At 39.2% G+C, this 25,024-nt stretch overlaps 1 protein-coding gene across 6 annotated transcripts in view; it reads left to right on the top strand.

The window, feature by feature from the left end:
• Positions 1-25,024, top strand: part of PRKAA2 (protein kinase AMP-activated catalytic subunit alpha 2) — a 29,359-nt gene extending 4,335 nt beyond the window's left edge. Inside the window, exons 1-9 of one of the 6 annotated variants that reach the window (XM_020789874.3) lie at positions 83-2,426; positions 6,766-6,907; positions 8,682-8,775; positions 11,526-11,670; positions 13,460-13,547; positions 14,166-14,390; positions 14,977-15,478; positions 18,570-18,696; positions 20,440-25,024. In XM_020789874.3, coding sequence (XP_020645533.3) covers positions 2,321-2,426; positions 6,766-6,907; positions 8,682-8,775; positions 11,526-11,670; positions 13,460-13,547; positions 14,166-14,390; positions 14,977-15,478; positions 18,570-18,696; positions 20,440-20,675 — 1,665 coding nt within the window. In that variant the 5' untranslated portion in view covers positions 83-2,320 and the 3' untranslated portion in view covers positions 20,676-25,024. Of the gene's footprint in view, positions 1-82; positions 2,427-6,706; positions 6,908-8,681; positions 8,776-11,525; positions 11,671-13,446; positions 13,548-14,165; positions 14,391-14,976; positions 15,479-18,569; positions 18,697-20,439 lie in introns of those variants that run through there. The other 5 variants (XM_072997671.2, XM_072997674.2, XM_072997670.2 and 2 more) reach the window with 5 other exon arrangements.

Consider the following 25,024-nt stretch of genomic DNA (forward strand, 5'->3'; position numbering starts at 1 on the left):
GTGTTGTTCTGGCTCTAAAGATGTATTTTCCTGCTACCCTGCAAAGTCATAGATATTTTGTTACTCTTAACAGGTAGCTTGTGGGTTTACTTTACACATGCAAAATATAAGGCATAGCATGCTTTTCAGATTCCAGAACGTATAGAAAGGAACATAAAAAGTAGCAAGTCAAAAGTGTATTTGTTTTGAAACATGGCAAAGCACTTTATTTTTAGAACACTCTTATTGAGGAAAGAATTTCAGACTGCTTATCACTGCTAAAAATAGTAACTTGCTCAACTTATACAGCTACTACGTTACCACACAGCCCCGTTCATTAGTCAGGCAGGCTACATCTAGCATCACAGATGATCCTCTGACCCTAGCTTCATGTTTTTCTAAAATCTAGACTTTAAATTTTTAAAAAAAGTGTAAAATAACTAGTGTTCTGTATTTTGACCATCATAAGGCTTCTGTGAATTTGAGCATGTTTCATTTCAGTGTTGTAAATATAAAGGTTTTCTGTTGGAAAGAACCTTTCTACCCAGGATGTTATATAAAACTAGACGTTTAAGTTCACAAGATACTACCAGGGGCACAATTCACTGAGTTTTGCTTCTTTTAGTCTTTGTTTTCCAAATTAATGGCACATTTGGAGTTTAGTTTTCCCATCAAAAATCAAAGCAATTATTTCTAGACTATTTGAGTTCCAAATGGGCATATGTGTAGTGTTATTATCTCTCAAAAAGAGCAAGAAAGTAATCATCCATTATAGATTTATTTCTAGAATGAAGATCCAACAGATTGGTTCCACATAACCACCACCACAAAAACAACGGCATAAGAGCTCCTGAACAAATGTTGGAGTTACTGGTGATTCAGGGGTAAACCTCACTAACTCCCAAGTAAATATGGATAAAATTGATGCATGAAATTATAGTAGTATGTCTTACATATCAATTTTTAAATGCACATGATGGTGATCTGTTTTCAAGATGATTATTAGTTTTATGTCATAACGTTAATTTCTTTTATTGATGTACTGTACTGCCAAAAAAAAAATTGATGTTATTTTAGATTTCTCTTTGAATAAATATGATTGTAATTTTACATATAAAGCCAAGTGACTTCAAGATTGCAATCTAATACTGCAGTGCTAGCTATGCTGCCTTTAGAACTAATTTGAAATCAATGGGACTTACTACTGACTCTGAGTAAACCTGTATGGGCTTATGCTGCAAGGATTTTATATATATCTTTTTTGCATTTTAAGTGTGTAGGTATATATAACGAACTCTTCAATGATTCAGCTCAATTGATATGTTTGTGCTAAAGGCATCCATTATGGTATTGATCATTCGAAATGTATGTTTTAATAATTATCCTTAATTAGTGCTGTGCTGAAAATTTCTCCCTTGTATTCGCATTTTAAACAGTCGTGTAGGATGAGATGCCTTGAGGAATAAGTCACTTCATTGGACACATGACATTCTTCTGCTACACCAGACGGGTCTTATTCTTCCGTAATTGTCTCGTATAAGCAGCACACTTTGTACTCACAATCTCTTTCAATGAGATTACATTCCAGTACACAAAGTAGGAATTTTGTATGTGTGTTAACAATTCTAGGGAAGAAAGCCAAGATATACTAAAATGCTGAAGGCAGTGGTCAGAATCCTATTGGCGATATATGTTTACTTAAGTGAATATATGCAGTGGCAAATTGGCACTAAAATGCCTCCGGCCCCCTCTAAAGTTTTGTTCCTTATACTCTGTCAGATGAGGAAAATTTAACCTGCTTACAAGAATACACCTTCAGTGATTTCTATGGTTAAGGGTCTATATAAATTGGCATTTGGACCACTGTTGGTACGGTTTGGTTCAAACCAAACTGCCATCTTCCACACATGGTTCTACTTAGATCTACCCATCCTGCGTGCCTTTCTGGTTCAAGGCTAGGGGCTTCTCTCTCTCTTTTTTAGCACAATTCAGCATGCTTCCAGTTATCCCATTGTGTGTCCTATGTAGATAGCTAGTTCATACCCAAATGGAGCTGTGTGCGACATTATCAGAAGTGACAACCTTATGACATATTAGGTGGGTCATGACATTAAAAGGGAGGATTAAGAAACCCTCTCTTCTATTTTTGTCATCATCTTTTTTAAAAAAATATTTCCCTGATGCAGCACAGTTATAATACCATGCTAGGCTGATGCATTGCTTTTTCGATATGTCACTTACTTTGTTTAACAAAAAATGAAAAATAAGAAGAGGAAGGAAGGAAAGAAAGCCACCGCAGCTGGCTGAACGACAGCTGCAAGAAAAAGTGGGGAGTGGAACTATGTTGATGCCATGGGTTCTGCCCCCACAAGGCTGTGCAGCCCCAACACAACCGCTTGCACCACCTGTGTCCTCTCCTACCACCTCCTTACTCACAAATAAACCAGGTAAACTTAGTGAGAACCAAACAACTCCAAATTCCCCCATCTGGACAGGCCCTTAGATTACTTTTAAAATGAGAAGTTTGTTGTGAGAAGTTGCGATGTTTGTTTTTGTGTGTGCAGCCACATTATATGACAGCAAATACCAAAATAGACAAAGTTTTATTAATTAATAAGTGTAGCATTCTCCATTTATTAGATCTATGCTATAAGAGGCGGGGTCAGAGAGTCAGAGAGCAGATTAAGGGAGATAGAGTCAGTTAGAGAAATGTAAGAGTCAGGCAGGAGAGAAAAGCCAGACAGAGTAACAGAGTGTGTAGTTTGGGAAATTTAGATGTGATTAGCTACTGAAGATATTTATGAATCTCTGTAATCAATAAACCAAAGTTTTATTTAAAAGGACTTGAAGTGTGGACCTGATTCTTTCTGAAGTAATGGTGATACCTGGTGGCAGCAAGTGTAAAAGAAGAGAGTGTTTGCCTTCGTGCGCTCTGAGGCTTGAAGGTCAAACAAAAGGGGCATGAGGGTGGACGCCACAATAAGAAATAGTATCGATAGTTAAAAAAAAAAAAAGGTCCAAAATCCACTGATTGCAAAGGGCCTTGCATTTTCAGAGAAACAGATCTACCATTTCCCCTTCATTTCTGATAGGTGATGTGTGATACCTGTATTTCTACCAGGGATTCATCAAGCTTGGGATATAGTTCAATTGCGTACACTGTGTTTTGAACATCTAGCCTAGTTTTTGAACTTCCATGCCCCCTGCCCACTGACAATTTTTTTTACCACCTAAGTTAATTAATGCTACTGGAAAACCTGAAACTTTGCACACTGTTATAGAATCCTAGTTGATCATAACAAAGGTGCTGTGCACTGCCTATTGATTTTGGACTTTGTTCCAGACTATAGCTTCTCCATGCAGTGTTTTTTCTGAATTTTTAATTAAGCGGATGAGTTCCTGGTTTCATTTGTTCCAATAGAATTGACAGCTGCTTTGATTTCCATTGGGAGCTTCCCTTGTAGATACAGCATGTAAATTGGAAAAGTCCTTCAGGATCCAGTTTTATTACTTTTATTGATCTCAAAGACTCCATAGAACCAAATGGCATATCTGAAGGCAAGATGATAGTAAGGGTTTGCATTGAAATTGGTGATGTGTGTTAAATTGCACAGTGACCTTTGCTGGCAAAAACATTTACCCCTTTGCTGTCTTACTGGCCCATTAGTCCCTTTTAGTGATGAATTCTGCACACCTAGACTGTTCAACCCCTTTATGGATTGCTGCCTTGTCATGGTGAAGGGGCTTGAGTAATTCAGAGAAGCTATGGGCTATGCCGTGCAGGGACACCCAAGATGGACAGGTCATAGTGGAGGTAAAGGTAAAGGTAAAGGTTCTCCTTGACAATTTGTCCAGTCATGTCCGACTCTAGGGGGTGGTGCTCATCTCCGCTTCCAACCCATAGAGCTAGCGTTTGTCCAAAGACAATCTTCTGTGGTCACGTGCAACTAATCACGAACGCTGTTACCTTCCCACTGTGGTGGTACCTATTCATCTATTCGCATTTTGCATTTTGCATGCTTTCGAAACACTAGGTTGACAGGAGCTGGGACAAGCAACGGGGGCTCACTCCATCGCGTGGATTCGATCTTATGACCGCAGGACTTCTGACCTTGCAGCACAGAGGCTTCTGTGGTTTAACTCGCAGTGCGACCTCGTGCCCTACTGGAGAGTTCTGACTAAACACGATCCACCTGGAGCAGAAAAAACTGGCAAGCCACTCCAGTATCTTTGCCAAGAAAACTCCATGGACAGAAACAAAAGGCTAAAAGATACAATGGTGGAAGATGAGCCCCTCAGGTCAGAAGGCATCCAACATGCTACTGAGAAAGAGTGGAGGACAAGTACAGTACAAGTAGCTCCAGAGCTAATGAAGTGGTTGGGCCAAAGCAGAAAGGATGCTCAGCTGCGGATACGTCTGGAAGTGAAAGGAAAGTCTGATGTTGCAAAGAAAAATACTGCATAGGAACCTGGAATGTAATATCTATGAACCTTGGTAAGCTGGATGTGGTCAAACAGGAGATGGCAAGAATCAACGTTGATGTCCTGGGTATCAGTGAACTAAAATGGACGGGAATGGGTGAATTCAACTCAGACGATTATCATATCAAATCTGTTCTTCACTTCCACTGCTTATTCATAAGGGATTTGGTTTAGATTATACTTGACTAGCCCAGTGGTTTTTCCTACTTTCTTCAGTTTAAGTTTGAGTTTTGCTATAAGAAGCTGATGATCAGAGCCACAGTAGTAGTATGTGGATGGAGAACTCCCAGAAGTACAAGCTGGATTTCGAAGAGACCAAATTGCTAACATGCGCTGGATTATGGAGAAAGCCAGAGAGTTCCAGGAAAACATTTGCTTCATTGACTATGCAAAGCCTTTGACTGTGTGGACCACAGCAAACTGTGGCAAGTTCTTAAAGAAATGGGAGTGCCTGACCACCTTATCTATCTCCTGAGAAATCTTTATGTGGGAGAAGAAGCAACAGTTAGAACTGGATATGGAACAACTGATTGGTTCAAAATTGGGAAAGGAGTACGACAAGACTTTATATTGTCTCCTTGCTTATTTAACTTATATGCAGAATACATCATGCGAAAGGCTGAACTGGATGAATCCCAAGCTGAAATTAAGATTGCCGGAAGAAATATCAGTAACCTCAGATATGCAGATGATAGCACTCAGATGGCAGAAAGTGGGGAGCAATTAAAGAACCTTTTAATGAGGGTGAAGGAGGAGAATGCAATATCAAAATAACTAAGATCATGGCCACTGTTCCAATCACCTTCTGGCAAATAGAAGGCGGTAGTGACAGATTTTACTTTCTTGGGCTCCATGATCACTGCAGATGGTGACAGCAGCCACAAAATTCAACAACACCTGCTTCTTGGGAGGAAAGTGATGACAAACCTAGACAGCATCTTAAAAAGCAGAGACATTGCCTTGTCAATAAAGGTCCACATAGTCAAAGCTATGGTTTTTCCAGTAGCGATGTATGGAAGTGAGAGCTGGGCCGTAAAGAAGACTGGCCATCAAAGAATTGATGCTTTTGAATTGTGGTGCTGGAGGAGACTCTTGAAAGTCTCCTGGACTGCAAGGAGATGAAACCTATGAATTCTGAAGGAAATCAACCCAGAGTGCTCACTGGAAGGACAGATCTGAAGCTGAGGCTCCAGTATGTTGGCCATCTCATGAAAAGAGATGTTGGGAAAGTGTGAAGGCAAGAGGAGAAGGGGACGACAGAGGATGAGATGGTTGGACAGTGTTATCGAAGCTACCAACATGAATTTGACCCAACTCCAGGAGGTAGTGGAAGACAGGTGGGCCTGCCGTGCTCTGGTCTATGGAGTCACGAAGAGTTGGACACGACTTAACGACTAAACAACAACAGACTGTTCAATCATGTAAGAATTCAAAGCTGGGTTGCTCCTCTCAGAGGACAGCTTTGATGTGGTAGATTTGAGGAAGTGAGTGTATTCTGGATCTGATGGGAGATATTTGACAACTCAGTGTACCATCACACAGTACTGTGTGGTCATTTCATATACCATCTATGCCTTGAATTCTATCACAAAAGAAATTGTTGGCATAAAAGTAATAATTTAAAGAAAAAAATTTGCATGTGTGAGAGAGAGACAGGAAGCAGGAAAGAGAACGAGAGACTGAGAGAAAGAAGAAAATGATGAAAGTCCCCCTCTTTCCTCTCCCTGTCTCTGATTCTACAAGTGATACCATTACGTTCCCCATTGCTGTAGGATCTAGCTCCTTATTTCCATTTTAACCACAGTAAAGACAGAAAGTATGTTTGTGGCTTCTGAAGATCTTAAGCAGTGAGATGTCATTGGCACAATGGCCAATTCTTGATAATGAATGTTATCATTGCTGTTTTTATTCTTATAGTCAGTATATATTGCATATCTGAGGAAACAAATGTACTTTTTTAATTTGAATGATGTAACCTACGGAAGGATTAATGGGTGAGGAATGAGCCAAAATGTTCCAAAAATGATTTCATACATTGTTGTTTCTATAGTCTTTTACTGAATTCAGTCAAGATTCTTCCCATGTTTTAGAGTATAGAATTGCACAGACTTTGACTCCAGCCCTATACACGTTTATGGGGAAGTAAGACCAACTGAACACAGAGGGATCTATTTCTGAAAAGACATGCATGCGATTGTCCTGTCTATTACATAATCAATATACATTCCATTTCTGCAATTGTAATTATGTTGACTAAAGAGTAATTTGTCTTCCAGTTAACACAGAACTTTTCTCTTTATTTAGTTGGAGAACATCAGCTGACAGGACATAAAGTAGCAGTCAAAATTTTAAATAGGCAAAGAATTCGTAGTTTGGATGTGGTTGGAAAGATCAAACGAGAAATACAAAACCTAAAGCTTTTCCGGCACCCACATATTATTAAGTTGTAAGTATTGCTGTTACAGTTTCTTTAGGTGCACCTGATGTATATGTTTTGTGAAGTATGGGTTCCATTAGGCATCTCTGTATTGTTGGCATGCTATTAAGATTTTCCAGAGTAATATGTCTAATAAGATTTTCCAGAGTCATATCATTTATAAGCACTTCCTTTCTGAATGAACTTCTGCAAATCTAGTTCAGCATACTTCCTAGTACTTAGGATTTTCATTTCACTATTTCTTTACCACACTAAATTGGATCCTTATCGGGATTCAATTAGTTGGTTGCTGTCAGATTAATGAGAAGGGATGATAAAATAATTGTTCTCCCGGCCATTTTCAGGTTTGTGATAGGTTTTTTTTGGAAAGGCTACATTATACTCTTTGCTCATTGACTAATAGAGGGAAACATTGGCATAGATTTGTTGTAAATTTCTGGATTTTATAGGAGAATCTGCTGCATAATTCTCAGTTTGTGACCTGAGCAGGAGAGTAGGTCTTCGTCCCACCACTGTGGGATGACTCTCCTCAGGTTCAGGTTACACACTTCCCGATGATTCCCGATGATTGGGCAAGTTTGGGAATTAGGTGTGATTTTTGTGTTCCTCTCACACTTTTGGAGAAGCAAGCCATTCTCGTGTTTGTATACCAGGGAATGTGCCATAGTGAAGAAATCGTTGTCCTGCACCCATTTATGTCCTCAGACCAGACTTACACTTGTAAATAGGAATAGTAGTTCTTACTTCACAGACTTGTGAAGATGGATGGGGTGACACTACTTGAAGTAAAGTAGCAGCTGGGTGAGAAGGAGTACTCTTTATTCTTGTGAATAAAACATCTCTGCCTTTAGCATGGTGCTAGTACACACTCTAGAGTTTCTATAACGCTAATCTCCTTAATTAACCATTTGTGTTTTATGAGCAACAGTCCTTGTTTTCATACAAAAGATTTCCACTAAAGCAGGAGTGAGCAAACTTTCAAAAGTCTGGAGAGCACATGTGCCAGCCTCTTGGATGGCAGACCAGTGATTCCCACCACTCCGTTTTTTCCCCTACCAAAATTGGAGAGGTGATTACTGGAAATGTTCCTCCATATTTTAAAAATGTAAAAGCTTTGGGATTTTTGTTGCAGGGGAGAGTTGCTGGGACCATGTAGAGTCCTTTTTAAAAAGTGTTTTAAAAAAATGTTTGGGGCTTATCATAGGAGTCCATCACTGAGGGGTGCAGACCTATGTATCAAAGGTTTTTGACTCTCGTACTTGGATGTCTTTGTTTTCTTTTGTTGTTGGAAGTTTCAGAATTGTTTTTAAAATATATTTGAACATCCTTGTCAAAGTGAAAGTTAGTCCTATTAGAACTTGGAAAGTTACTTTAGGGAGAAATGACTATATTGACACCCTGAAACCATCTATAACTGAACTAGAGTTGATGCTCTTGGTCTCAAATTGTCATCCAATCTTTGCTCAGTGGTTTCATCATATCATTCACTGTTCTGTAAAGTAATTTCCAAAGGCTTGCTTAAATGACGAAGGCTCATTGAGGAAGGATTCCAACGGATAAAACAGGCTTAAGGGAGGAAAAAAAATTAGACAGACTCATTTAACAAAGCCCAGGAAAAAATTATACTTGTATAATAAAAATGAGATCAATATTTGTGCCGAAAATAACAATAATGTGCAGTACAGTTGCATTAGATTAGTAAGGGGTCTTAAGTTTGTGGGGTTTTTTTCTTTTTCTTTTCTTTTTTGGTTTTTACTAATCATTTTTGCCCCATTTTTAACAGGTACCAGGTCATCAGCACACCAACGGATTTTTTTATGGTAATGGAATATGTGTCTGGTGGGGAATTATTTGATTACATCTGTAAACATGGACGTGTAAGTGACTTTATGAAGTAGAGATAAATGCATGTAGCAGAGGGAGAATGGTATTAAAAAGTAGACTGGTTTTGCTAAATAGGACTCTTTTAAGGTTATTAAGGCCAAAAATAGCTCTTCTCATCTGGAATAGCTTGCAGCTGGTGTAACACCATTATAGGATTGCTGCTGCTATTGTTATTTGCAGCTGTTTCTAGTTTTACAATGCAAACTTTCAGCTGATATTTTGTGATTCAAATTACATATCATTTTTTTAAAATTAAGAGATGTAGGCAGTAACCAGTAGCAATGCCTCTTGCTGATCTATACTTATATCTTTGTATTTTTATTTTGGACAGCACATGAGAAAAGTTACTTTTCTGGACTGCAGGTTTCAGTACACATGGAAGCTGGCCATGTTGGATATAGCATTCTGGAAACCCTAGTCCAACAAAGTAATTTTTCTCGTGTCTGCTTCAGAGTGTTTCCACTGACTTCAGTCCAACAGAAAGAAGAAAGTAAAGAGGATTAGATGTGAGGGTGATCTGGCTGTTACATCTCTCACTCCATTGATTACCAGAGTTGATTCAGCTTATCCTAATGGCTCAGTGGGTGTCCCCTTCCTCTTTCATCACTTCATGTGCATCCCTCCCCAAGCTGCATGCTCAGCAGAAGAGGATGGCCATCCCAGATAGAAGGAATGTACCCTTCTTCAGTCAAGGGTATGCAATAGCTGTGCTTCTCTGTTAAAACCTCCAAACAATAAAAGAGGATTTGGTTATAGCAATTCAGCATTAACTAGTTCCAGCATGTGTGCCTGCAATAGTAGTGAAGTGTTGCAAAACCTGTACAATTAACATTTCAACAACGAGCATTCACTTCTTGTTGCCATACCATTTAGTGATAATTATCAGTTTAGTCCTGTTACTGCAAATGGACAATGAGTCCTTACATTTCCTTAAATTTAGGTAAGAGTTTGGGTTCAAAAAGAAGACAAAAGCTTGTCTTTACAAATGTAAATTTTACAACCAGTTGGCACAATGAATGCTTGATTATGGGACATTTGTTTCTCTTGCTCATATTTTTTCTAATTTTTCTTCCGTGGAACTGTATATGGATGTTTATATTTGGAATGCAAATCCTCTGCAAAAGCAGTAAAAAGAAACAGTGTGATTCCCATTACTCTGTTTTGCAAATTTCATTTCTGTTTTTCCTTTGACTTTTAGAAAGCCATTGGCAAAACAGAAATGTTCCCTGCTATATGTTATGAACTTCACAAAAGCTTTGGAAATCTTGTAGATTATATCGGAGCTTGGAAGGGACACGCCATTTTTTTTTAATATTTCTCCAAGGGCAAAAAAGTGTGCCCCTGCAAATATAAAAACTGAAGTGCATCCGGAAGAAAGGTTCTAGTCTGTTGCTTGCTAAATGAGTTGATTCTTGTAGAGACATGCATTTTGTTTTCCTATTTGAAATAACAATATCCTAGAACTGCAGCCTGAAATGGTTCAGTCCATTCTACCACAGCACTCTTCCATCTTCTCCTGTACCATCTATTCTGAACCATTCCACATAACAGCTGGAGAATGGCAGTTGTGAACATTCTTGTAAGTTAGGGAACAAACTAAACTAAACCCTTCCTATAAATAGAAAAATTGTTTAGTGTAGCAGAAGAGTCAAGTCTAGGTGCTTTCAGCTACCTTTTCTCCTCCACACTTGAAAGGAATACATTGAAAACTCTCACTCTTATTTTAGGACTAATGACAGTTCTCTGTGATACATGGACTCAAGGAACTATAAATTGTTGTAAGTGTAGTTAGCTGAAACAGGCAAGCATCAAAGTGTAATTAAGTGTAACACAAGGCTTCCTTGTGTGTATGAAAGACAAGGAAAATGAAATACAGAAGCCAGAGCTTATGAAAACTTCTTCCCATAACTTATATCTGAACACTTTGGTACATTCCCACTTGAGTCTATTGTAGATCCATCCATCCATGGAGAAGTACCTTGCCCACAACTGTCTATTTTATTTGATGGATGCAAGTAAAATGGTCTCACTGGGCCTCTTCCTCCTCCTCTTCCTCACTGGCATTGCTGGTGCCTGTTCGCTTGCCTGGGAGAGACATGGCAAGTGAGCAGATGGCAGAAGCTACTGATCTTCATCTTTGCCTCCATCATGCTCCCATCCCACCCTGTCACACTAGATCAGAGGCTGAGAGAGGAAGCAAAACCAGCAGTGAAGAACAGTTAAGGGCCAAACCATTCATAGGGCCTCTCCTGGCAAGATAAGGGTTTTGGCAGGTGTCCAAATATGCTAGCCCCAACACTGATTCTAGGTTCTGAAATACGAGATAACGAAGCATGATTCTTCCTTTTGAAGCCTCTGGTATCTGTGTTTTTTGGGTGAGGGGATAGTAAAGGGGCAGAAAAAATGTTTTTGAGGAAAGGACAAGCTCACATTAATTTCTCCCTGTTGTAGAGAACTTTGGAAAAACAACTAACGGAAGCTGCAGCCTATGAGAGAGAATTTTTTAAGTGCTTGGACAAAGCAGCACATTAAAATTTTTGACAAGCTTTGATTATTTGACAGCTTTAAGAAAATAGTGCCATGAATATTTCCTTGGGAGGTACTTTTCTGTTTGCTTTAGTGTTGCTTACAATAATTCTGTCTCTTGTGATTCGTTAAGGAAGTGCATCTTGCTTTTGTGAATGTCCTATTAGAAAAAAATAATATGAGTGGGTTTTTTCCCCATTCCTTTACATTTCTGTAGGTGGAAGAGCCTGAAGCCAGGCGTCTTTTTCAGCAAATTCTGTCAGCTGTAGATTATTGTCATCGGCATATGGTGGTTCACAGAGATCTGAAACCAGAGAATGTGCTGCTGGATGCACACATGAATGCCAAGATAGCTGATTTTGGTATGTGACCCGAACAGTATTTCAGAAATGTAACTGGCTATAAGCCGCTTGCTGGACTGTACAGGGCTAACCTCCTTCAAAAGAACTCAGTCATTTTTAATGGCCATAACCAGTTCTATGCCATTGCAAAAACCTTAGTGCAGTGGTCCCCAACCTTGGCCCTCCAGATGTTCTTGGACTTCAACTCCCAGAAATCTTGGCCAGCAGAGGTGGTGGTGAAAGCTTCTGGGAGCTGAAGTCCAAGAACATCTGGAGGGCCAAGGTTGGACACCACTGCCTTAGTGGATGAAGACATTGACCTCGCTCTCATCGTCCTGTAAAAGCAGGAGACCATGTATGACTGAACATTCCTTCCTAACCCTAATTCTTTCTCACCCACCCCTCCCTGTTGAAATCCTGTTGCTTGGCATAATGTGGCACACGAGTCGGCCCATTGAATCAGTGGAGATTTAATGAGCCAGCTCCTATGTAAGTTCCATTGATTCAAATGGGGCTACTCTAGTAGCAATTTTTTTACGATAAAGTAGGTTACAAGAATAAGCCCTTTTGAATCAATGGAAGGAAAAAAGTCAACTCACCAAATCCCCACTGATTGTGGGCCTATTCTACTGTGAGTTATGACACCAAACAACAGGATTCCAACCATTATTTGAAAAGCTAAATTTCAGGCTTGAGAGTCTCAGTCTAGCTATTTCCTTGACATCACATTTTTTTAAAAGAATATGTATGAAGGAGCATCCAGTCATGTGAACTCTTATCTACAACTGAAAATGGTACAAAAAAATTGTGCAGTCCAAACAGGCTTACCCCCTCAGTGAGAACCACATTATTGGCTTTTCTAGAGTGGAGATCTTCCCAGTTAGAGTGGTCACAGTGTCAATATATACGTATATAAAAATCATATATCAAATTTTTAAGATGTGGGCTTGCACTTGTTAGTGTTTCTTCTCAATGTTCAGTTACTTTTTGTGATTGTTTTCCTGTCATTCCAATGGTCTTCAAACAGGATAATTTCTCCATCTCACTGGCCATGATTTTGGTACATGAAGTAGAGAGGTCAGGGTGCAGAGGGACACTGATCAGCTTCAAGCTAAATACACGTCAATGTGCCGTATCAGGTCCTGAAACATAAGGTCAATGAGCTCTGAAGCCTCAGGAGATTCCTTCTTTCCCAGTATCTCTGCACAGAGCTTACTCCCAGCTCCTGCTCTTGAGTAACCTAGTATATAGAAGCCTGTGGAAAGATGAGACACCGGATGCTCAAAAAAGAAAAACTGATAAGAAACTTTAGGAAGCTAGCCTTAATTTTATTTATTTTGTGCTTGCCTTAGATGTCTTACTTAAATTAAGCAAATTGTTGCTTTGTTTATTTGTTTGTTTATTCATTTATTTGTTTATTTTAGGGATCATTTGATTGCTGTTTTTTTGTTTTTTTTACTGCTGTAAATGTCTTTTAATGATTATTGCTTTTGTACCTTTTGTACTTTGTAAGCTGTCTGAGTGACAATTACTGAAGGGTAAAGCAAGATGCACTCATACAAATAAACAGTAGGTTCCAATATGGGAAAAATGTTTACAGTGAAAAACTTTCTGCCCCATGATAAATTATTTCTCAAGCAGATATTGTGGTGCAATTTCAGGAACTCTCCCTCCCCCAACTTTATTATTCCATATTGCTTTCCCTTTGTTTTCCTTGCTATCCGTTAGTCCTTTCCTTTAAGCTGTATCCAATGCTTGTTAACTGTAGCTTCATCTGGGGACCTCAATATGTGAAAGACTTCTTTTTTAGGACTGTCCAACATGATGTCTGATGGTGAATTCCTGCGAACCAGCTGTGGCTCTCCAAACTATGCAGCACCAGAAGTCATATCAGGAAGGTAGAACATGAAACAAGTCAATAGCACTTTGATTTTTAAAAAAAACTGAGTGGTATTAATGCTAATAGCTGAGTGGTTTGTGGTTATTTACATATTTGTTTACATGGCCATTTACATATGACAGCATCCTCTCCTGTTTCTTGTACAGTTTAGCTTTGAACAAGAAACTGTGGCACAAAGAGGACTCAGGCAGAAACATTTCCATTCACTGGATCAAGACAAAAAAAAAAAGGGAATGGGCATTTCTAAGAAATAAATTCTTGAAAGTGCAGGCATGCCAAAGAATGTTGTAGAGAAATTTGGAGAATGTGGGGGAGACAGATCAAGACACACACACACACACACACACACACACACACAGAGAGAGAGAGAGAGAGAGAGAGAGAGAAGTTTGGTTAGTTCTAGAATGACAGACAGGCTCTGCACAAGAAGGTTTAAACAATCAGGGGGAATATTATAATCAGTTCTTTCATCTACTATTCTTGAAATGTTTAGCATTGTACTGAAATGTTTAGCATTGTACTGCCCTTCTGCTCTGAGCTCCCCAGGACATGCTTTCACTCTGCAATGCATGTATTTCCTTGAGGAATTGTTTAACAATATATTCCTTTTGTTCAGATTGTATGCTGGTCCAGAGGTTGATATCTGGAGCTGTGGTGTTATTCTCTATGCGCTTCTTTGTGGGACTCTTCCGTTTGATGATGAACATGTTCCAACCCTTTTTAAAAAAATTCGTGGAGGCGTCTTCTACATTCCTGAATACCTCAACCGTTCAGTCGCCACCCTACTCATGCATATGCTGCAGGTTGACCCACTCAAACGAGCAACCATCAAAGACATACGGTAATTTTGATGCCAAAAATCCCATAATGCCACCTGTCAACATTTCTCTGAGGTGGGAAGAGTAGGATCATCACAGGAACTCAGCCAATATATCCTCCTGATATCAATAGGAGTATAGCTGATGTGAGGAACAGACTATGTTGAAAAATATACTAACCCAGACAGATTGTGCATTATTGTGGTGACATCCATATGTATATGCCATTTCCTGAAGCCGCACTGCCTCTGTGTCATGGGTACAATGTGTATTCAGAGTTTGTGGTTGGGATATTGAATAAGGAGTAGGGTCAGTTGTTTTTACTGTTAATGAATCTTTATACCTTCTAGGCTTAATTCTTCCTGCTTATTTTTAATCTTGCAGTGTTCTAGAAATCAGTAGCAGAAGTATTTCTTAAAATTCCTAGTCATATTCAGGAATTTATCATTGAACCATTGAGGCAAAATCTCAGTTATTTGAAATTAAAATATTTAAACAAGTATACCTCAGCAGTCATTAGCATTCAACATTTTCTCTTTTGTGACATATCAGATTTAGGATGTTGTCAAATAATCTAATTACTTAGCAGAGTGACACTTGTTCTTCTAGTGAACATGAGTGGTTCAAAGAAGATCTGCCCAGTTACTTGTTTCCAGAAGATCCTTCTTATGATGCCAATGTCATTGACGATGATGCTGTGCGGGAGGTTTGTGAGAAGTTTGAATGCACCGAGTCCGAGGTGATGACCAGTTTGTACAGCGGAGACCCTCAAGACCAGCTCGCAGTTGCATATCACCTTATTATCGATAATCGTAGAATCATGAACCAAGCCAGTGAATTCTACCTCGCTTCCAGCCCTCCTACTGGTTCTTTTATGGATGACAGTATGCACATCCCCCCTGGAGTAAAGCCTCACCCAGAACGGATGCCTCCTCTAGTAGCAGATAGTCCCAAAGCTAAGTGTCCCTTGGATGCACTGAATACCACTAAGCCAAAACCACTGACTGTGAAAAAAGCCAAGTGGCATTTAGGAATAAGGAGTCAAAGCAAGCCTTATGATATCATGGCAGAAGTGTACCGTGCTATGAAACATCTGGATTTTGAATGGAAGGTGAGAAATATCAATGTTTTGTGGTGCTAATGCTTTCTGTGAAATTCTCTATTTATTGGGAAAAGCACAACCCCCCCCCCCCAAGTAGTTCAGTGGCAGTCTCCCATTTATCTTCCTAGTCAATCAGCTTCAAGAGCATATTGCATCTAATGCTGGAAGTAATATACTGTTATCTTGACTAGTGGCTATAGTAGCCTTAATTTCCATACAATAAAGTGAATGGCAAACATGAGAACATTTAAAATGATGAAACCATGAGCATCATTTCATCATGTTGCGTTAAAGATCAGAAGTCGTGAAGAACTAAAACAATTTATTTCAGGGGCTTTTTCATTCATATTGAAAGTCATCCAGTGATGCTTCCAGAGTAGAAGGATCAGCCTGTAGGGTGCTGTTGCTGCCCATGGGATGCCCAAATGTGTTCACAGTCCTAATATTCTCCAGGAAGGCTTCTTCCCTGTCCCCTGTTTAGGTACTGAAAAGCAATAAATTAACCCCTAGGGAGAGAGTCAGGTGAGGTGCCACAGCTGAGATGGCCCTCTCCACAGTCACGTTCACCTGGCTTGTGACAGCAGTGACACTTGGAATAGGACCTCTGATGACAAGCGTAGAGCATGGGCAGTTAAGCATTTATTCAGGTAAACTGGTTCCAATCTGTAAGATTTTAAAGGTAACTAAGTTATGCATCTAGAAAATTCCAGAGTGATATCAGCAGTGTAATTGTAATTACATTGGCTTATTACTTTCATATTAGCCTCTTTGCAAATATTAGAACATTGAGTTGCAATTCTCTGCATATATACCTGGGAGTAAGACACACTGAACTAATAGGACTTAATTCTGAATAGATGTGTGTGAGGTTGCAATGTAACTGTACTTCAGTACTATCTATTTTTAATTACTGACCTATGAGAACATATCTTCTTTTTTAAGCTGCCTAAGCTTGAGGTTGCGGAGATAATTCTTCCTTGCACAGCTGTAGGGATAGTGGAGCTTTTCAGATATCTAATTTTAGTAGTTAATTCTCTTCTAGGTAACTAATCTTCCCAAAAGCTGTTAGGAAAAGAAGTTTGTCTATTATTTATGCATGGCTTCAAGGAGTCACGTGGCCAGATAAAACCTTGCAGTGCAGTTCTCTTAGATCTGTTTGAAAGAGTGTGGTGCTTTCCAGCTGACCTTTCTACAGAATGTACTTGCCAGATTGCATACTATTGCACCATGTATAAGTAAGTCTTGGGCTGCAGTCTTTTATATACGTATCTGGTAGCCTCATTGAATGCAGTAGAGTTAGGGTTACGTTCTAAAGCATATACATATCAAGTTCCTGAAATACTTCATTTACTACCATATTTAAGACTGGATATTATTTGAGCCCATTTATTAGTTTTATTTGTGAGATGCCTGTTGATCCAACAGGAGATTTTCCTGAATTTTTCTGATTCACTTTCAGATGTTGAGTAAGAAACAGCAGAACATATTCTCAGCTGTTATTCTGAATTTGATACAGTATATATGTTTACTGAAAATAACTACTGAAAAATTAGATTGTATGTACATTTTAAAAATATAATCCAAAATTTAATTTTAAACTACTGTGTGTTTTTTGCTCATTTTATTTTAATTTTTCCACGCTGTTCCAGTAGTTTTGTGATTATGCATTTTGTTGGGGATTGTGTGTGTCTTAGTTGTTTAAATGTCACTGAAACATTCAAGAAGAGAAGGAGATTAGTCTTTTTAAAATAAATCCAGTTCATGTTTCTTCAAATATAAGACCCATTATATTTATCCCTTGGTAACTGTGCATAGAACTGCAGCCAGAATTCTGCAATAAGGTATCTCAAATGCAATGCCAAAAGGATAATTCTGTGACCTGTATGCATTGTGAAACAAAGCAAATTTGTATATATTTGTATATTTGACATTATTCAATCATTTGCTCATTGAGAATAATTCTTCTGTCATAAGAGGGGGAAAGAACTGTGAAGGCTGCTCTTTAATTATAGGACATCCTGGTTTGCTTGTTTAGCATAACCTTAAGGGCCATACATTTGTTGCTGAAAACAGTTATTTGGATGTGTACATATGTGTGACCGATATCAGTTTCTTTAGTGTTGATTTACTTTTGTGCTAAAACACAATCCTGCTTATTAGACAGCCTATGATAATGGTCACTGTTGGCCAAAATTGACTTTATGCCACATGATTATTATTATTTATAGGACAATATATATATATGTATTTAAAAATTGTGACACATAGATAGTGTACACCTGACACCACAATGATATTGATGCACTAGATATGCCTGAATAAGAGTAGCAATTTTCTTCATCATCTCTGTTTACCAGCATATTTATATTTCTGTTTATGTAGATATATAGATATAGATATGTAGATATAGTTCAAGTAATATTTTGCATTATTGGGTACAACTGAAAACTAAACTTGGCTAGAGTTGTGGCCAATTAATCATTCAGCATAAGCTTCTATAACCATGTAAGTAAAACTGCAGAATATGATTGGCAAAGCACAAGAGATTTATTTTGAAAAAGAAGATCAGCAACTGGGGCAGTGTTGGAGATTCCATTACTGGCACATCCCACAACTGTGCCTACATGCACTTTGAGTGAGCTAGATGGACATTTCCCCCCCTACTTTATTAAATTGGCATCCTATATGTGGCATAAGCAATGAAAGTGTTGATTATAAAGAAAGGGGGGGGCAATTTTGTGTATAAGATACTTGTATAAAAAGCATCTCTGGGAATGAGAAAAATCACATTCTGTACTTTTCTTGAATCTAGGGTTCAAGGAAGTTTGTTTTAAGATAGTTGAGATGCAGTTCAATGCATTTGTACTCGGAGATCCCATGGAGATCCCTAGGACTCATTGCCAGATACATATGGACAGAACTGAAATAAACTACAATGAATTTAGTTGGGCTTACTTTTGAGAAGAAATCTACAGGATTGCACTGGTGTTTAAGCAAAAAAAAATGTTTTCTTCTAACATACAACACTTGCGCCAAAAATGTTGCTTACTTTCCTGCACTATCATTCTGTTTCCACTAAAAGACAAATTATACGTTTTAGGTGGTGAATGCCTATCATCTTCGAGTTCGTAGAAAGAATCCAGTGACAGGAAATTATGTGAAAATGAGTTTGCAGCTTTATCAGGTTGACAATCGGAGCTATCTTCTGGACTTCAAAAGCATTGATGGTAAGGAGGAAATATTGTGGAATTAAATTGCAAGCATGAATTGCAAGCTTGAAGAAAGATACCATATAAATGATATGGTCTCTGCTCTCTTCTAAGCTTTCAAAAAAATCCAATTTACTTCACAACAACTTCAACTCTGGAAAATTGTTGTTCTGGCTGTACTGTACTATCACCTCTATTAATAATAATAATTATGTACATCAAGTCGGTTCTGACTTACAGCAGTCCTATTCTGGTCTCTTAGGTATACCATGCTCAGGAGTGGTTTCCTTCTTCAGGCGCACCCTGAGGGTGTTCAGCTTGACTAAGTCTACAGAAGCTGGATTTTCTCACAGAAAGCTCAGTGATGAATCAAACACCTAACCTCTGATTCTACAGCCAAATATCTAAGTCACTCAGCTATCTAAACAACTAATAACTGATATTAACTGTGTTGATTTCACACAGTCTTCCCCCAACCTGATTCTCTTTATATGTGTTGGAATACAACTCCCATAATTTTAAAGTGACAGGGTCAATTGCCATACTGGCTGGGAATTATGACAATCATGGTCCATTTTACCTGGAAAACACTAGATTGGTGAAGTGTGGTTTAACGGCCTTAGGAAGACTTACATTCCCATCGGAGGTGGCTGTGTTGTGAAGACCATTTCTGATGATAGACAATTCCAAGTGACTCAATGTATCTAGTTTTAAAAGAAGTTCCATTTGTACCACAGAACTCAGGAAAACCACAAGACCTATGCAGGCATTTGGCTGAAGAAGAAGAAAAAGTTAAAGCAGGGGGGATGTGGTCTTGCACTTGAGTTCAACTCCTGTCTCTGCAATATTTCTAAGCCCCAGGCTGCAGTCAAGTTCTACGTGCATCCAGGACAAAGTGTTCTGTAAGCCTCATGTGGCAAAAATTCCCTTTTGCCCTTACTGGCTGTGAGATTCCTGGCAAAATTATAGAAGCACAGTGAGCAAGTACAGTCTCTTCAGCTGAATTCCACCAACCCCTATTGCTATTTTGTGCTTCCTCCCTTTGCAAAGTCACAGAGTTACAGTGACTAGAAATAATTGTGAGGCTCCCCTACATCCTCCGGGCTTCTCCATGGGGAGAAGCCCTTTCATACTCAAGAGTGCAGACCTTCAGGGAGGAGGAGGAGGAGGTTTGGAGAGGGGTACCCCCCAAAATAGGGCTATAGGCCAGAAATTCTCCTTTCCTGCTGTACCCATTTACCATACTGTAAGCCTCATCCAACGTGATGGACATCCACTTGCTGCCAGGCAATTTAGTCCCTTTGAGGCCCCTGTGGAGTGAAATATTACCACTCAGTATATTCCAAATATTTTCCAAAGAGGATATGTGTGGAGTCCCTTAAAAGTGGATGAACAAAGAGTTATCAGTGCTCTTATCACTGAGAGGCATAATGCAGGGAATTTTTACTGTGTCTCCAGTCAGTGAAACTCAAGTTTCTCCAGCTAAGGTACAAAGTAAAAAGAAGACGATTTGTTTGATTTTGGAAGCTAAGAGGACCAAGGCTGGTTCCAACTAATACCTAGGGTTTCCAGGCATGATTAAATTCTGCTTGAAGAACTATTGCTAGTCGGAGTGAAAAAAACTGGAGAAGGTGCACCATTGGTTTGATTCTGTGTAAGGCAACTTCCCGTGGTGTTATGTAGAAATGAACATGAGGGAGCTCAAGCCTCATGTCAATTAGAGGAAATACTTTAAATCAGTTTTCTATTTCTGCTTCTCAGATGACGTCATGGAGCAAAGATCAGGCTCTTCCACACCTCAGCGCTCAAGTTCTGCCGCTCGTTTGCACAGACCAAGACTGAGTTTGGATTCAGCTGCTGTTGAGTGCCAGTCGCTACATGGATCTCTCACTGGGTCCCTGACCGGGAGCACACCCTGTGTTACACCACGCCTCGGCAGCCACACCATGGATTTTTTTGAAATGTGTGCCAGTCTCATCATGGCTCTTGCTCACTGACAGGTGTCATTAAGAAGCTTGCTTTCTTTGGTCAAGTAGAGGCACAGAAAGTTCAGTTCAGGACACACAGCAAGAAGAGCTTAAGTCCGAAAGTGGCGATACCAAATTCTGCAGCCAGGCTGCATTGTGTATATTAAGGGAAGTAGGCAGGTGTGCTCAGTTTATGTAATTCTAATTGCAGAATTCGCTTTATTTTTGCAAGGATTTGGAGTAGTGTTGTGTTGTGAGAATGGTAGAAATGATGGAGCTGTGGAGGTAGTGATAGACAGAAGTGAGGAAGACTGCAGCCTCTGTCTGACAACTGGTAGCCATTAAGCTGTTACTGGTTGCCACTTCTACAGTTTGATTCTGTAGAAAATGCAGCAACTGCCAAAATCTGAAAATGTCCATAGTTGCAGAATCTGCAGTGCCCTTGCTGTTGTGAACATATCAGTGCAATAATGCTCCTGAAGACTTGACAGTTCCTTTAAATATTAAGAAATACGTGTTTTCAGGAAACAAAGACAATATAGTACTGGTAGGTTTCATGTGCACTTTATATACATGGAAGCTTTTTTCACATTTGCTATTTTTCCACACGCTGTACCATGCAAAACCATCCCTGAAGTAGGGCTGTAGCTTAGTGAGAAGTGCAATTTATGAATGTATGAGTTCCTAGGTAGCAAGTATTTACACTGTCAATTTTACAGATTTAGTCCTAGGAATCTCCAGGTAGGAAATCTTCGGTGGCAAGCCTCTGACTGATCTGCATTTTCTGTTGAGGAAGGGCTTTTGGAATGCTTGATGAATCAATACAGATCTTATGTCCTTCTCAGAGACCCATGGAAAGGAGGTACAAGCTACAATATTCTACTCCATTCCAAACATACTCCTGTAAGGATACATAAGAGTAAGAGCCCACAGGAAGACCATTTCCTAAAACAGTAGAGAATAGGGTAAAACAGCTTCTGGTGATTGTCTTCTACAGCCGTGGACTACATTGGCGGTTCTCAAGCTTTCTTCCTTCACAAGCTTTCGACATCTAAGCTACAGCTCATGGTGGGAGTTGGAAGTTCGATATATCTGGAGGGCCAAAGATCCAGAACCTATGGGCCAGATCAGTAGTTGCCAACCTTGAATCCCCATGGACTGCTGTTGCCACTAGCCCCAGCCAAAATGATGAGCGATGAAGGATTCTGGGAATTATAGTCCAACAACACCTGGGGAAAATAAAGTTTGGGAATCGCAGGACCAGATAACCTGTTTATCTGAGTTATTAAAGGGTAGTCCTCTTGTCTGCCTCTTCTTCTTGTGTTGTGGCAGAATTTTAAAAAGTAGGCATTTCTTTTATTAAATAACAGCACACATTCAGTTACTCTTCCAAAGTAATTATTTAATGGAAGTTTTGCTACTATTAGACTCTCTCCCACCCTGGTGGATGTTGTAGATATTCAATGATAAACCAGGATGAAATTGCTGTGCCAGTAAGTTGAACAATATAACAATAGCAATGCTGATCTAGCATGGGAGATGCTTATAGAATTGGATTCACAATAGGACACCTGCCAGTTGATTTTATGAAACCTTCTAGATTCAGCCTGTGCCTGCAGTGCATGATCTGAAGTCCACTCGCTCATCTCTCTCTCAATGCCCAGAAGTAGAAGGCAGTGGGTGACTGGCAACCACTATAAATTAGCAGTACCTGAAATGCTGAACAGATGTTTTTGTGGTGTGGCAGTAGCACTAGGTTGCTGCCTTGTTTTGCAAAATCTCTTTTTTTTTTTACAGAAATCTAATTAAAGTTTTGAATTAGGGAGCTTTTATCTGATCCAAAGGAATTCTTTCCATTCTAGTCTTTTATAACTACTTCATGCTGACTGGTTTTCATTGTCCTGGGCTTGTTAAGCTCAGACCACCTACAGTAGACCTCAAGCAACCCACTCTTAATCACATTATTAGTCTTCCATCAATCATCTTAGGCTTTGCCTAGTATCAAATATATTGAAGTGCAAGATGTGACTATTTAAATAAGGAGCAATTATTAATCCCATGGCAGTCATTGATCAAGGCTGCCATAGCTATCTATGTAAAACTTGTAAAGGTGGGATGGAGGATTTTTCTTTATTTTTTTACCCAGGAGTAAGGTCTGTTGATAACACTCCGGTTTGCAAAGAACTCAGCCTGTCAAAGCAAAAGAATTACAGGGAAGCCAATGCCATTCAGAAGTATAGCTGGGGAAAATGGGGATGGAAGGATTTAGGAATGATAAAGAAGCAAAACAAAGTGGAGTGGGGGACAATCTGGCACTTGAACAGAGCTTAGAAATGTTCCTCTCCTTTCTTTGGACTACAGATCCAAAAATCTTAAGAGTGGTAGTACAAAAAAGTAACATTTTTCAAGCTTCATACTTGACATAGATGTATCTCCTTTCAGGAATGAGTCTCTTTTCTTCTTCTGCGGTTTCAGACCTTAATATAGCTGGCTGAACAGCTCAATGAGTTAGGAAGTCAAAGGTTGGGAGTTCAGTTCTTCACTGTGCTTCCCAGGAGTAGAGCCAGACTGTGTAGCCTTGGGCAAGCTGCATAATCCCAGGGCACCCCCCAGAAGAAGGGAGCAGTTAACCATTATGAGTACTGTCTATCTGAAAAATCCTGGAAAGGGTCACCATAAGTCAGAATTGACTTGACATGACATTATTATTCAGTCCTTTACTACCATATTTGTCCAATTCTGATTCTAGGATTTCTTGTGTCATAGAGATCAGATTACTACTACTATTTCGTCCTCTCTCTCTCTCTCTCTCTCTCTCGCACACCTATACACATTTATAGGGAGACTTTGAGACTAGGAAATTTTTTAAAAATGCATTTTATTGTGGAGGCACACTGCATGTTTAGATATTTTTACAGCAATCTATATACTCATAAGTAAGTCCCCCTGTGTTCGGTGAGATTTACTTCAAAGTAAGTAGGTATAGGATTGCAATCTAAAATCTGTACCCTCAATGGAAAATAAGTCTATTGATTTCTAAAATGTTTGTGAGGCAGGACTTACCCTTCCAGAAGCCATGCTGATTTTTCCTTAGCAAAAGTTGTTCTTCTCTGTGTTTTAAGATTTTATTTTGGATGAGGCTTTCCACCATCTTCCCTGGACCATTTAATTTCTCTGCAACCTCCAAGTCCCCCTTACCTCCCCTTTTCCTCCCTCACCATCCAGAGGGCCTTCTAACATATTTAAATAAGCTTTTATTATTCCCCTTTATATTGCTAGCCACACCTTCTTCAATGTCTTTCTTTGCCTTTTATATCATCTTCTTACTTTTTTTTTTTTTTGCCAGAGTTTGCGTTCCTATTTATTTTTCTCATTTGGGAAGGATTTCCATTTACAAACCTCTCCAACTACACTCGGTAACCATGCTGGCACACTCTTGGACTTAGCTGAGCCCTTCTTTCCTTGCAGTATACACTTATGCTGGGCCTCTACTACCATTGTTTTAAACAGGCACCATGCACTCTGGAGAGATTGGATTCTTTTTACCTTCCCTTTCAACTTCTTTCTAGCTAGTTTCCTCATTTGAGGGAAGTCTGCTCTTCTGAAATCAAGGGTCTTTCTGTCAGATTTGCTTGACACTCTCCCCACAACATACATGGCAAAAGAGATTGTAGCATGGTCACTATTCTCTAGCAGCCCAGTGACATTCACATCCCTAACCAAGTCCTGAGTACCACACAATATTAAATTCAGAGTCATTTGTCCTCTGGTGATGAGATGGGTTGATGAAGGAAGCCACAGCTGTTAGTTTGCAAGATCTCAGCTGAACATGCAGTATTGCTCGGTGAGGGGGGCACATAGCATCTTTGGAGCTTTTAAAATATTTTTAATACCTGTACTTGTATTTAATTTTTAAATATATTTTCTTTTGTTTGTGTGTGTCTCCATTTTTACAACCAGAAGCATAATTCCCTTGAAAGCATGATTCTGATAAGCCTGTTTGGTGAGGCAGGACATAAAAAGTTAGCTATCTGCGTTTCTAAGTTAGGTGGAAATACTTTAAATATGTCTTGCAAAATTGTATGCTGATTCTCTAAGGATACATAGCAAAATGTACCTCTTTCTGGAGGACTTCCACTCCATTACTTTCTTTAAACCAAACCTGTTTTGGTTGGTTGGTTGTTTTTTACCATTTAAAGAAAATCTCTCTTTTCAGTCTGTTTCTGTGAGGTTTCTCACCAAATATCTTCTGCCTATGAATGTATACAGTGTTTCATTTTATTTAGCTCCTCCTGGCAAAGCTGTACCTTGCATGCACAGTCTTGTTAAAATGTGGCTTTTTTTCTCTTTTGAAAGGACGATCAATATTTCAATCCATG

This window comes from Pogona vitticeps, chromosome 4, assembly GCF_051106095.1.
Source record: "Pogona vitticeps strain Pit_001003342236 chromosome 4, PviZW2.1, whole genome shotgun sequence".
NCBI lineage: Eukaryota > Metazoa > Chordata > Lepidosauria > Squamata > Agamidae > Pogona > Pogona vitticeps.